The sequence below is a fragment of the Colobus angolensis genome, unplaced genomic scaffold (genome assembly GCF_000951035.1).
Source record: "Colobus angolensis palliatus isolate OR3802 unplaced genomic scaffold, Cang.pa_1.0 Scaffold23, whole genome shotgun sequence".
NCBI lineage: Eukaryota > Metazoa > Chordata > Mammalia > Primates > Cercopithecidae > Colobus > Colobus angolensis.
In genome coordinates, this window is record NW_012115488.1 from 14250816 (window position 1) to 14265974 (window position 15159).

Here is a 15159-nt window from a genome sequence, read left to right on the forward strand (position 1 = left end):
CCAGCTTCCATACATCCATGGGTTAGGCACTGTGGATACAATATTGAACAACCTAAACACAAACCCTGCCCTTAGGGAGTTTATAGTCTAGTGGAAAAGACCAACAATTAAAATTGCAAATACATGGGAAAGTAGAGTATAATGGGAGAACCAGGGAGAGGAAACACATTTCCTGTGTTTGCCAGAAACACAGGGAATCAGGAAGAGGGGTCTTCCAGAAGGAATATCTAAATTGAGACCTCCAATGTATAAGCAGACATGAGTCAAGGGAAAGAGGCTTGATTGGTAGAGGTGAGGGCTCAGGCAGATTGATCAGCCTGAACAAAGGTCTGGAGGCCAAAAGAGAATGGGATATATGCCAGAAATTGCAAGAATCTCAGTAAGTCTAGGTCAGAGCCTACACTGTGTGTTAGTGGAGGTGAGGAGTGAGAGAGAAGGCTGGAGAAGTTAGGGAAAGTGGGTATCTAATCACAAAAGGCTTTGTAATTCCTATTGAGAAACTTGGTTTGTATCTTAAGGATCCAGAGTAGCCTTTATAAGACCTTAAATAGGAGAGTGACAGATTTCCATTTTATAGAAAGATCCCTCTGGCTGCAGTGTAGAGAATACATTAGACGCAGTGTGGGAAGCAAATTTGGGTGTGAAAGGAGGGAAATATACAGCAGAGACGGGATAATGAGATGTTTTAAACTAATTGATTTTGAGGCATCTATGGGACATCCAAGGGGAGATGTCCAGTGGTTAATGAGACAGCTGGGCCTGGAGCATGAGAGAAAGATCTGAACTGGGGATTTAGCTTTGGAAGTCACCAGCAGAGAAATGGTTACTGGAATTACTGGGGAGGAAAGCATTGCCTTGGTTAGCTGGGATAGGGGTCGGGGACATGAAGACTACAGTGAGAATTAGAGACCAAGAACAACCTAACACTGAAGATACCTAACACTGAAGGAACAGCAGAAGAGTCCTGGGTGAGTATGGAGAGATGTGCAGTAGTAAAGTAGGAGAGGGAGTGTAATCATTTGAAGGTTTCAGTGTTCCCTGGGAGTTCCTGCTGGCAGATGGTGTCAGTAATCCACTGGGAGTTCTACTAGTATTACTTCAAGACCCACCGTTAGTTTTCCATTTATCAAAGAGGAGCCTGACCAACAGTGTCAACTTGAAAGGGTGTATTATGTAACTCAGTGAAGAATAGTTATAAATGCTTTCTTGAGTCCCCCTCCATGTCATACAATAAACATGCTGCATCTTCTCCAATGCAGAGAGGGTGGCGAGCCCTCACTGAAAGAGGTAGGATGGTTGCCAGGAAAAACATTAGACTGTTTTGGCCTCCTCCTAGTTGGGCATTTCCCTCTTCAGATTAGAGTTACACACACTTGTGGTAAGGGTTTACTATTATGTCAAATCGTTCCCTTGATATACAGTTATAAAAATTTGACTTCATTGACTGAATTTCCATAACTCTGCATTCTTTTGTAGAGTTTTGCTACTTCATTTCAGAAGATATTACAAATGTGATGTTACAAATCAGAAATGATTGAGGAACTAAGCAGTACATCATAAACGAGGTCTTCAACAGTCTCAAAAGATGAACACGGAGAAAACAAACAAAAAAAACCCCCAAACTTCTATGTTGAGAAGTCTTGAAGGGCCTTGTGGTCTAATAAGCCTCAGTTTAAACCCAGTGCCACCACTCATTAGCAGTGTGACTTTGGATATATATTCCTTAATTTCAGAATCTCAATTTCCTCATCTTAAAATGGGGATAGCAATACCTATCTTGTAGGCAACTGAGGAATTAGAAGAAACATGTATTGAGCTATCATCATATATTAGAGATGGCTCAAAGTACTTTCCATGGATTAATGCATTTAATCTACCAGATGCCTATGACTGAGGCAAAGAAAGGTTAGATAACTTACATAAGGTCATACTGCTAGTAAAAGATGGGCAAGGATTTGAATTCACAAGAGCAGAGAACTTGTTTGTAAACATTATGCTACACTGTTTCTGTAAACCTATGTAAACCATCTAATACTAGTGTCTGACACATAGCAGGTACTGTACTTGATAAATGGTATTGATTAATACAAGTAGACAGATCTTTTTATTTTTATGGTAAAAGAAAGACAAGCTCCATGGTGTGCTGTCATATAACTCTGATTCAGATTAGTATCTAAAAATGTTTGAGCTTAAAAAAGGTCCTTTTACTATGCACGAGAAGAAATACCTTGGCTTGCAATAATTCTAGCAATGGACAAAAGTAGAGGGAAGTACAAAATACAGATTTCTCCTGGAACAAATTATAATGAGGAACTATTCCTCTATTTTTAAAATACAATTGAAAGACAATTGAAAGTTCTTCTTTCAATTGTCTCTGGAGAAGGAGGCTAACAGCTGAAGCAACATTTGGAGATTGACTGGAGGTGCACAAGGTGCTGACGCTAATGTCCAGTGAAGGATGTTTCCTCCAAAAGTCCTGGCCATCAGAGCAAACCCAATAGCCATTACAGCCAGGTAAAAGTCATTAGTACTCATCCAGCAGATGCTTCTACAAAAAAGTAATACACTGTGTTCGTAGGCAAACATTCAAGGATGGGCTTCAAACGGGGTGGGGCCTACATGATACCAGACAAACCCCCACCCCTGAAACCCAAAATGACTCTTACACTAAGGAATCCATCTAGTCTCTAGGCCAAAATTCTATCACTTAGCACTCAACAGCTTTTAAGTATTCATAAGAGCAATATTAAATCTTCAAAAAATGCAGGATGGATGGACAGGTAGAGGAAGAAAGAAGAATGAAGGACCCATAAGCTTTTACCAACTATCTCCTCTACAGGAATTAGTTGATAAAGAAAAAAAACGTAAGGTCCTTCGTACCTTAGACATGGGATGGCCAAAAGAAAGTTGAACTCTGGGAAGAGAGGTTAGAAAATGCCAAAGACAAAACCAAGGGTTGGAATTTGTGAAGTTATCAAGGATTAAATGATTAAATGAAACAATAAGCTCACTTCAGTTGGCTTATATCAACTTCAAAATGTAACAAGAGTAGAGTATTCTATTCTCTATCATTACATAGGCTTAAATTTGCAAAGTTAATCCTCGGGAGGAAGTTCCCTTCTTCCTAAGCTTCCTCCTATTCAGATAGTACCAAAAGGTAAATGGCAACATCCGAATACAGCTTGGTAGGATAACTGAGTCAGTCTCAAAGATACACACTTCAACTTTTTTACATTTCTTTGAGTTGACAGCAACCATTAACAACATTTGACAACAGTATTGGAAACTATCTTTGGGGCCAGATTCTGCTTGCCTAAGAATACAGATAATTTTAGTAAAGATAATCTGAGAATTCTTTATAAAAGTTTTTTTGGTCTGTAAAATAAGGATAATAACCACTATAAAAAAAGTGAAAATTAAATGAGGCAATAGTGTAAAGAGCTTGGACCATGGTGGGCATTCAATCTATCCCTGGGTGCTGAAGCCCCAGTGGGTAATGATTACTACCTCATAAGCACAAAAAAACTCCTCTCCTGAAACAAAAGGCGGGCTGGTGCAGTATCAAGATCCTTTGCAATACTAGATCTTATTTGGGCTTTCTTAGAAGCTACTTGACTAACACAAAAACTTTATGCTGCCTACATATTTCCCAATATTCACAAATTATTCACCACTGTTTATGTAAATCTGGGCCCAGTGAGTTAATTCTTTATGCTGAATCTATTTCTTAGAAAAACCTTCCAACCCTATACGTAACACTTGTTCTGAGCTACTGGAAGGCTGGCCTCAGGCAATTTAGAAATATATTTATCTCCATCTAATAGCAGCTGCTTATAACAATGTAATTTTGCTTTCTCAGCAATGCTTTTTCTCTCTGCCTAACCTCCTCCTTTCCACACAAAAAACCTTCTGCTCCATCTGGCTTTTCTCCTGTGCCCAGAGACACTTGTGTCCCAAACACAAGAGAAATTAGCACTGCCAGGAATATGTATAGGCAAGAACACACATAACTCACTCTGTGAAGATCAAACCTGTACTTTTATTTCATACCACTTAACTTCTTCACAGGCTAATTTCCGAACTTCTGAAGCTAGGGTGTATATAAAGACTATTTGTATTCTCCCTTTATCTATTATATTGAACAAATTAAGATTAGAACTTTTAAACCACTATTATATAGATGTTTTCCAGAAACATTCTTGATTGTTTGATACTAAAATATGTAGGATTTCTTCTCTGAAGATTAATGACCATATTTTATATGATCAAAGGGAAGGAAATGGCAAAAGGCAGGGTCTTAGAAACTAAGTTATTTGTCACCTGGGAGTCAGATAATAAAACAATGCAAATGTTGTATTTAATGTGGGTACTCTTTCCGTAAGAAGTATAACCTATTTGGCATGCAGCAGATACCTATAATTACTTTCAGCCATTCATAGATGCTGGCTTCCATTGAAGTATTCTCTGAGTGTAGAACAACTTTCCTTCTCAGAGTTTTAGCACCAAGAACCAAGACCTGTTTACGCATCTCTTTCCACAGTATAGGTTTCTTGGCAAAGGGGTTCTACCCTAAGAAGGGTTTCAAGTGCAGGGAGCCCCCCCTGTTCAATGGAAACCAGGGTTGCTGCTTCACAGGTGCTGCACCCAGCAGTTTATTTCAGTATTTTATTTCAGCTCACTTCTGACTTGGAAAACACTGATGGCCTTAGAACAACAGAATGTTGCCATTAGAAACCTAGCTCAAGGCCTATTTTACAAATTCAAATAAAAACTAAAGGCCAAGACTTACCTAGTCTCATACCCATTCAATATTGAAACTCAGCTTGAAACATACCACTTACGTTTTGTGTGTATAATTTAATGTGGTTTATTTTAAAGAGAACTAGAGCAAAGTACTTAAAAATGGTGTTGGTGATACTATGCTGTAAGTAGCATGTTGGGTAAGAGTAGTTCGTACATTAGCTATTATACAAAAGAACAACTACATTCCTTATACACGTCTTCACAAACTGGGAATTAGGGCATGAATATCTTTGTGAGCCATTATTCTGCTTACTGTAAGAAAAAGGTGCAAGATAAGCACTTTTTCATACCCACCTTATCCCTAGAAAAATTAATGTAATTTAAATATGTTTTTATAATAAGCATTACATACAGGGAAAGTATATGGTGAAGAATGAAGCCCAAATAAACTTTTTTTAAAATAATTCGAACCTTCATGACATGACAATTATTTCAACAGTCCAGTGATATAATATGAAATCCAACCCTTGTTTTGGTGCATACTCCAACTTCAATCATCATTCTGTTGGGGCCATTTCCCTTCCCTAAAACAAACTAGTATTTTCAATTCTAAGTTTATAATTAATAAGAAAAAATATTTCAAATGTTTCATAACAGCTCTTGTTAAAGAGATACTAACCTTTATTTTCCTACTTCAAAACCTTTTGAGGTCTAAAGTCAGTTTAGCACTTATAAAAATATTATGGTTGTATAGGGTGTTTAGGCATACTAGGATTTAAAATATTGCTATTCAAAAAGTTTCTCATCCAAAAGAACGAAAAACCCACTATTGCAGCACAGGGACCGCTAGATAGCATGAATGGTCTGGAGTTACAATAGACCTTATATGACTAACTACATTTTCTAAACCAAAAATGAGGCACATACTCTAAATGAGGGAGTTTTTGGACTTTCATTTCATCTGTATAAAAAGTCTTTAAAAACACAAGTGGAAAAACTATTGTACCTGTATAATATACATAAATATATCTTTTTAATGTACAAAAATAGAAACAAAACAAAAAACCTCTCCTGCAAACTGAGGGTCAATTTATAACCAGCAGCTGAGTGCTATACCTTACAACAAGCAGCATGGCAGCCTGAGACTTTTTCTAGCCATTAACAACTAAAGTGAGTGAAAGGAAGACCTGTAGAGAGACAAGGGTCAACCTTGTCAAAACAAAGTTTCTACATTTTTTAATGTGCCATGACAAAAAGGGATCTGCAAGCCACATTCACTCATACTCCAAAATATACTTCATTTTTGTGTTCCTGTAAAACTTTCCCAAAGCAGGTATCAAACTTTTTATGCAGCAACCAAATATGTATGCCTTCATATTCATACATTACAAACTAGTACATATTTACCTAATGTTTTATACTGTTTCAAATAACCACATCTTTTAATTCCCTTAATGTGTGAGTATTTCTATCTAATCCTGTTCTGTAGAGAATTCTAAATTAAAGGAAGTTTAATAGCTCCTTTTTGTAAAGTGAAAAGAGAGCACAGCATTTTAGATTGCTTTTTCCTGACCAGAAATTAAAAGGGACACTTCATGAAAAATGACAAGTGACCCCAAACAGATTGCGTTCCAAAAGTTTACTTGGAAGCTGAAACATGTTTTTCCCATGGGAAATTATCAGATGCCAACCTAGTGTATAAATATCTAATTAATCAATAATAAAAAATGGATAAAAATAGCAGAAAATTCACTACAATTCCCAGACAAAATATAACAAAAGTAATGAAATACTAATATGGAAATTAAATACTGGTCCTTCAGGAAACAATTTTTAATCTAATTTCTCTAATTAAACTTATGTATAGAGTCAGGCGCTGGCTCATGTCTGTAATCCCAGCACTTTGGGAGGCCAAGGCAGGTGGATCACCTGAGGCTGGGAGTTTGAGACCAGCCTGACCAACATGGAGAAACCTCGTCTCTACTAAAAATACAAAAAAATTAGCTGGGTGTGGTGGTGCGTGGCTGTAATCCTAGCTACTCAGGAGGCTGAGGCAGGAGAATCACTTGAACCCAGGAGGAGGAGATTGTGATGAGCCGAGAGTGTGTCATTGCACTCCAGCCTGAGCAACAGGAGCGAAACTCCGTCTTAAAAAATAATAATAATAAAATAAAACAAAAAACAAAAACAAAAAAAAACAAAAACAAAAAACCTTTAAACTTCCAAAAGAAATTCTGGCCACTGTTTTAGAGTTTCCGGAATCTTATAACACTGATTCATCTTGAATTTCCTTTGCTTTAGGCATATTGTTTAACACCATTCACCTTTATTAATTAGTATTAAATGACAATGTTAAGAACACTTAGCTTAGCTCTGGCACAAAGTAAGCTCTATAAAAATTATGTGAGTAGAAATGATCTGAGGCTCATGGTAACTGGGCAGTAATTTGACAAGAAGGCAATGAAAATTAAGAGAGAATGTGTGCACATAAATGCAAAAAAGAATGACCTGAGACAGTATCAACTCAGGTGTTTTTCCAACCCTCCAGTCTAGAAAAACCTGTGTTTGAGGTCCCTGGAAGGCAGAATTTGGTAAGGAAGTCAAAAGGTTACCCTTTGATTATGTCCTGAAGCAAAGGGTAATCTTGTGAAGCAAGTGACACTACAGAAAACAGATGGAGAGCAAGAACTGAATACAAAGCATTTAGGTGGATGGAGCCAATTCATTCTGGAAGAAAAAGCTGAAGTGTTCTCCTGAGGAAACGCGAGCATGGAGACAAGGGCTACGCAGGCAGCCTTTTGGAGTGCATCTGTGGCTAAGTCTGTGGACCAGGTTGTTAAAATCACTGAATCAGATTGACAGTTATGAAGATAAGGAAGAAATGAGCAGAGAATGGCATGTGTTGAACCTTGCTGAAGAAATAAAGGGAAGAATCATCATTGGAGTAATACAGTAGTTTGAAAATCTGAATAAACATTAGGATTTCTTTGGCATACCTTTAAAATGCAGAGTCCTAGGCCTGTCCCCATCCTTAAAGATTCTGATTGCATAGGTATGAATGATTATAATGTTCAGACAGATTTGGGAAATACCAGATCAAAGTTCAGTTCAATTATTAACCTCTGAAGTACAACCATAGAATATTATCAATTTGTATTATCTTAAAAAGTAACATCCTGACGCCACTGCTTTCAAAAAGTCACATACATAAATCATATAACCACGTATTTTCTGTACAATAATATATGTAAATGTCTGAAAATATTTTTAAAACCACAAATCCAAAGTGACTTTCTTCAAATATGTAAAGAGCTTAAAAAATAGATAACTGTGCTTTCAAGTTTTAAAATTTGAAATTTAGAAATTATGTCTGATATTGATATTATAAAGAAAACAAGACACTGTATTTTTGTTTTATTTCAGAAAGTTCAAGTCCTTCCATCATAATTGAAGGAACTGCATGATCAATTAAATATTATCAGCATTATTTTCCAGTAATGTTTTTAAATGCATTCACACACCTGAGTGTTTGGAATTATATAAACATATCCATTAGAGTCTAGACTCATCAACATTTATATTATGCTTTTTCAGTAGAATCTGAGATGAATCACTAGATAAATAGGTTACAAGATTATTTGGATTTTATGATGAGTTGGTTTGCCGAACTTTAGAATTCATAGGAGGAATTAAATCTTTTAATTTGATTTTTAACAAAAGAAAATTGTGCATCGTGCTAGTCTACTTTTGTATATTACATAGAAAATGGCTATTAAGGCTCTATTGTAAGGGATTACAGTAAAAGATATTCTATTGGGCACCATGCAAGATGCAGAAAATAATGGTTTACAAATAATGTTAAGCAACAAGGCAATAATGGTTTTCCTTTCATTCTGGTTTTCCCAGTTTTTTTTTTTTTTTTTTTCAGATTAAAATCAGGTTTGGAGTTAATGGAAAATTGCATTCCTAACTTAAAAACTTCAACTTCTTTAGATTCCTTTAGAAAAGGAATAAATATAGTTTAAAAAAACGTTGCTTTGGGAAGAAGTCTTGATTCACTGCTTCATTCTTACAGCTTTTTCTTTGCTTCCTTACTAAAATAATCCAATGTTACTGTGAGGACAATCTCTGATTCAGTTCCAATGCTCTTGTATCTCCATGAGTTTTGGCATTATTTACCAACACCTATGGGAAATCACATACAGAAACATTAGCATTTTGTTTATTAATAATATCTGTATTTTGATTCATTGAAGCCAAGTAATCCAAGGGCGGCAGTCTTGAAAAGGCAACATTAAACTACACTAGGAAAAGTGACTCTGTGCAGTCTTTCAGTCACTTTTGCAGATATAAATTGTTCAAACAAAGCTAACATCAGAGAGATGCACAATTCATTCAAATTAGTATAGATGCCAACATTCCGCTTTTTTTTTTTTGAGACGGTGTCTCGCTCTGTCACCCAGGCTGGAGTGCAGTCGTGCGATCTTGGCTCACTGCAACCTCTGCTTCCCGGGTTCGAGAGATTCTTCCACCTCAGCCTTCCAAGTAGCTGGGATTACAGGCACCCACCACCATGCCTGGCTAATCTTTGTATTTTTAGTAGAGATGGGTTTCACCATGTTGGCCAGAGGCTGGTCTCAAACTTCTGACCTCAAGTGATCTGCTGGCCTTGGTTTCCCAAAGTGCTGGGATTAAAGGCGTGAGTCACTGTGCCCAGCCTGATTGCTATCATTATCAGCACTGTATAAAATTAAAGGTTTTGTTTGTTGGCTTTGTTAATAATACCATCACCTCTAAATGGTATTATAACGTCACCTCTAAAAAGGCCACTTTATGCATAGAACTGTTCAAATGAAATTGCTCCCCTTTGAAACCATAGCTCAGGATCTCTAAGCTATAGGTTCTAGGCTTTATTAAGAACTTTTCCATGATTTCACCAATTTCACAAACTAGAAGAATCAATTTCAGCTGATCCTTCATATTAAAACATTTTTTGGTTGTTCATTGTCAAGCATTGTGAAGGGTCTGAGGTTCTGCTCTATTTGCAACTAACAAGTTAGCCCGCCACAGTCCCATAGATATTGCCAGAAGACACAGGATTTTCAGATCACAGAGAAAAGTCTTCATTACTCAAGGTATGGCAAACAGCATGAGCATTAACATATTTTCCTCTGTTCTTCTTGTCCTCTCAGCCTGCGATGTGGACGGACTTGATATAGTTTCCCACATATGCAGTTGGTTGCATTTACAAGATGGGACCCCTAAGCTAAGCTTAGGATGCTTAATCTTTTATAATGGACAGGAATATTTACTCTTTGTTCTGGAGGGAGATACTAGCTCTGTCTTCCAAGGATGTTGACTATACAAATATCTTTGAAAAGATAGACTAGAACAAAGAGTTAATCAGGCCTCCTGCTCACAGGATATTTAGAAATGCAAGAGATCCGTGGTGAACTGTCTCCCAACATTCATAAATGTTCTACCTTTTTGGTTTGGCTTATGTTGATTATAATGCCTTTCTCCAAGCATTGTTTTCTTTACTATTTCTTTAATGTTTTAACATTTCACCAAAAGGCAAACAGTATTTCAAAATGCTGTAGGTACTGAAAAAGCTTTTCAGTGATTTTCATTGTGTTTTAAAAATTGTTGGCTAAAGCTATGAAAATTTTAACCTAATACATTTGTATATTATCTACATTATTCAAAATAATTTTGGATACATATATGTTTATATATTTAGATGCCAGAACCATCCCGTGAGAAGTAGAGTAGAAACTGTCACATGTATTTCATAGTAAAGGCAACAATAAGGCAAACAGGATAACAGAAAATAACAGAAATAGGATTCTGTTACCTCTAACTCCATCCTATCTGCCTATTTGCCTCCACTGCAATGGCCACAAAAATATAACTAACACCTAGCAGACCAAGGATGCTGCCAAATATCCACCATTGCACAGGACAGTACCTACCCTCGACCCACACCCAAGAAAAAATTGTGCATTCCACAATCTCAGTAGGTTGAGTTGAGATCTCTGAAGATGAGAAACTCTGGATTAAAAAGACTGGAAGGGGGTGTATCATATCCCGGGTTCAGGAAAAGAGAAATACAGGCAGGCAAAAACAGTATAATTGTTGTGATGTTAATACAAGACTAGTGACAATTCATGCATGGACATTCTCTCCTTTGGTTTACCAGTTGGCCATTTTTACTTAGCCTTGCTTCTTGCTTAAATACAGTTAAAAATTTCAACTTCTTTAGAGTCCTTTCTTTAAAAAAGAAAAGAATGAATAACTATAGCTTTAAACAAATGTCGCTTTGGGAAAAAGTCTTGATTTATTGCTTCATTCTTACGGCTTTTTCTTTGCTTCCTTACTAGAAAATAATCCAATGTTTAAGTCATTCTCATCAAGATCAAGTCACTTTTTAAAACTAGTATTGTTAACGTCAACTCTTCAAAAAAAAATAATTCTTTTACCATGAAAAAAAAAAAGAAAATAATCCAATGTTTATCGAAAACTGGACAAAATATTTTATCCATCGATTTCTAAAGAAATAACAAAGGTATATAAATAATATGAAAGAAAGTGTAGTTAAGTCGTGCCTTTCTGGCCAAAAAAGGGAAAGAAAACGTTGATTTTTGATACTGCTTTAGGTTGGATTTAGATGGTCATATATTTGTATTGTTATAAACTTCACTAGGTAAGGGCTTTAGATCAGCAGTTCGCAACTTTTTATAAACCTCAGTACATTTAATGGATGACTTTTAAACTTGTGATGTTCTCATTGGTTCAAAGATAAAGTCTTGCAATTAGACAAGCTCCTTAAAATTCTACCCTTTTCTTTCAATTAAAAAAGCTTATAGGAATGCATTAATAGAGAGATATATAAAAATATTCATGAATCTGTTATATTGTATTACTGAAAATAAAAAAGTAAAACCATTTGCCACCTATGGTTAGCATCTCATTACTTACAACATGCTTCACAACTGATCATGACCCCAAGGTTGTTGGTACTCAAAAAGTGTCAAATTTTGGAGCATTTCAGACTTTGGATTTTTAGATTAGGGATGCTCAACCTGTATAGTTTCCCCATATAAAGGCATCTTGTACATATACAGGTTAAATCAACATTAAACTTTTTTAAAACACAGGTTTTAACAGTTCTGTTATTTATGCCAAAAAGCCCCAGCTTTTGATATTCTAATATCAAAAGGAGAATTTCACAGCTAACCCATGGTAAGATACAAGCTATATATTTAACCTTCAAACCATGTGCATAAATATTTCTCATTTTCAACAGATGTAACAGTAGACATTGTAGTCTTTTATTAGACAAAAAATTACACACTCAGTTTTTAAAAATTCAACCGTAAAAGTGAGGTAACTTTGAACAATTAACTTTAAAACCCTCAGATCAAAGATAAAACATTTTAAATAAAATCAATGCCTTAAACATTTTAAATAAAATCAATGCCTTACGTCAATAAGCTCATAGTCATCTTTGGCATATAAGTGTCTCAGCAGGTACCAACGTGCAGTTGATGCAATAGATTTGGGATACCCAGGCTGATACACCACTCTTTCCAAAAGACGCCGTGTCTCTCTGGAAAAAAAAGTTAAATTTATTCCAAAGCATGCAAATTACCATAAGATACCTCCTATACTAATCTCACATACACATTGTCGTTCTTATATTTTTGCAGATGTGGTACCTGATTATGACTTTTTAATTCAGATAACAATAAAGGTAATAATGGCTAATACCTATTAAGTGTTTATCATGCACTAGGTACTATGCTAAATATTTATACATATGGTTGTATTTAATGTTCACAACCTTATTAGGTAGATAGTTATTATTCCCATATGGCAGATAAGTAAATTATTCCAATTTATTCTCATTCCAAAGAGAATAGGGAGACAATCCCTATTTTATAATCTACTTTGAGTGCTCTACCTCTAATCTTTTTGAAAAGTAGGCAGAAACTACTTAAGTCACTACTTAAGTCACTAAATGATACAAGGGTGATAAAGAGTGGAACAAGAAATATTCAGCGTCTACATTACAGGCTATGTATATCATATCAGGCTTTTAGCATATGTTTTCAAGGATGTGTATGATAATGTAAACCCATGTAATAACAGGCTGATTTACAGCTATGTTCTAATTTTTTCTTTCCTAATTTACTAACATCTATGACTCCAAAACTTCTGTACTGCTAAAAACAACATAAACCATAGTATATTCAGAACTGCTAACCAGAAGGATCTTCTAAGTAGCAATTAGTTTGAAGCAGGAACTAAATAACTTGTCTTGAAGATGCTTTTGCAGAGGGATCACATAGTAAGCACGTTGTTATTTTTCTTAGACTGCATCTTTATTTGGGCTAGGTTTTGAAGGTGATAAAAAGTATGGGAGGTGTTAACGAAGATTATTGGGGTAGGGGGTAAAAGCGGGATAGTCCTCTCTAAGTTACCAACACTGAGCATGAGCAGAAGTAGTTCATTAGGAAGTTTAAATTACAGCCTAAAACATTTCTTAGTGAAATTAGTCACACATAAAAATGGCCCAAGATAAATAAATGTTAATAAATAGTGCTGGAGTTGTTAATCAGCCATATGGTCTTAATCTTCTACCATCCCTATTTTGTGATGTGTCTTTTGCTACATATTTATATGTACTAACCTCCATTTCTACCATACCTATTCTGTTCCAGTCATGTTTGCTCCTCTATCACTGCCTTACTTACAGATGCTTTGTATTATATGTAATATACATTAAAACTAGATATTTTCAAAATCTTGAAGTATTCTTGCCTGTACTTTTTAGCCATGTGATCTTTAAGTAATATTCTTCAAATTTAAGTACACTTCTTCCAAAATATATATTGCTATAGAATTTTTATATTTTAATCAGAGCAGCTTTTGGATTTTCTAGATAGGAAACCACATCATTTATAAACAACATGTCTCTGCTTTTTCAATATTTATTACTTTTTTCATAGCTTATTACATTAGCAAGAACTTCTGATAATGTAGCCTTGAACTGGGGTCTTTTGGTTTTGTTTGTTTCTGGAACCCACATCACACTGTTGGCGCCTCCTAACACAGTGAAGAACAAAAACTCCAAGACCTTCTTCAATGGAAATGCTATCATGCCAAATCCCTCATGTCCTATAAATATGTATCAAATTGCCTTTTTAAACAAATATAAGGCTTTATTTCTCCCTTACTGGATTTCTGGAACCAGTTCTTCCAAAGTAGATACAGATATATAAACACCCCTCAAAGTTTGTTAAATTGATCTGTTATAAACTTTAAAGTTTATAATTTTGCCTTGATTGTTTCCTAGAAAGATTTAAAGTGAAGAAGCGTTTATAAGAAAAAGATGAAGATTCTTCATACCTTGCCCCCATTTTACGTTTGAATTGTAATAAAGCTTGTAAAAGAACAGCCAGTGGACAAAAGCAAAGTTTCAAGGCCTCAGTTGTAGCCTCTTGAACCAAAGATGGCCAGTGATCATTGGAAATGTTAGCCTATAAAAATATAAGACAAATATTAACTCAAAGATTTGGCATATTTATTTGAAAAGTATGCAATTCAATTCTCATTTATTGAGTACCTATTTGTGCAAGTCACCATAGAAATAATACAAGGAGTATAATTACTACAAAATGATTTAAGATCTGATCCCTGCTCTTAAGGAGCTACAAAATGGGGTAAACTGGGATAAAGGAGGTTTTCAAAGAGGAGATATTTAAAAAACACTAAAATATTTGTTCAAAGAAAATGCACTATTATACCACATAGGGCAATACAATCTATCAGTCTTGTGTCCACCAAATATACAAAACTCAATTTAACATAATTGATCTTTAACTGGTAGTGATAAAGTTCTATGTTTCAAAAATTATCTAAGGAGAGAGGAAAGGCTGACATAAAGTATTTTAATAAACTCCCGATATAAAAAAGTACAAAACAGATCAGAGATAAAGGTATTAAATCAAAGCAATCAATACTGAAAATCTTTTAAAAATTTCACTTTATGGCTAAGATATCAATATATATATTACTTGGGTTACATGCTTTATTTTCACATTAGGTACTCACTCAGAAATAACAAAGGTAAGTATTTCTGAAGAAACAGTAACAAACTAAAGTGATGAACACTTTACTGAATTATGTAAAGAGAAAAAAATGCATTAGAAAGTTTCATTTAAAAATCTCAAATTTTGACCAAGATTTCATAACCACAAGTATCTAAAATATATATTTTAATAAAGTCAATATAATGAGTCAATATACTCTATTTCAAACACCAAATTATATAACAAAAATTAGAGCAATTTTCTGAGTGTAGTATAGGCAATAGCAATTTGTATAATCAAGTAAGAGGAAGCTATAATGAAT

At 35.1% G+C, this 15159-nt stretch overlaps 1 protein-coding gene across 1 annotated transcript in view; it reads right to left on the reverse strand.

Moving 5' to 3' along the window:
• Positions 1-8144: 8144 nt before the first annotated feature.
• The window catches only part of TTC37 (tetratricopeptide repeat domain 37), a 93860-nt gene continuing 86845 nt past the window's right edge, over positions 8145-15159 (reverse strand). Inside the window, exons 41-43 of the mRNA XM_011944277.1 lie at positions 14155-14285; positions 12229-12352; positions 8145-8928 (exon numbers count right to left, since the gene is read on the reverse strand). Coding sequence (XP_011799667.1) covers positions 8854-8928; positions 12229-12352; positions 14155-14285 — 330 coding nt within the window. The 3' untranslated portion in view covers positions 8145-8853. The remainder of the gene's footprint in view (positions 8929-12228; positions 12353-14154; positions 14286-15159) is intronic.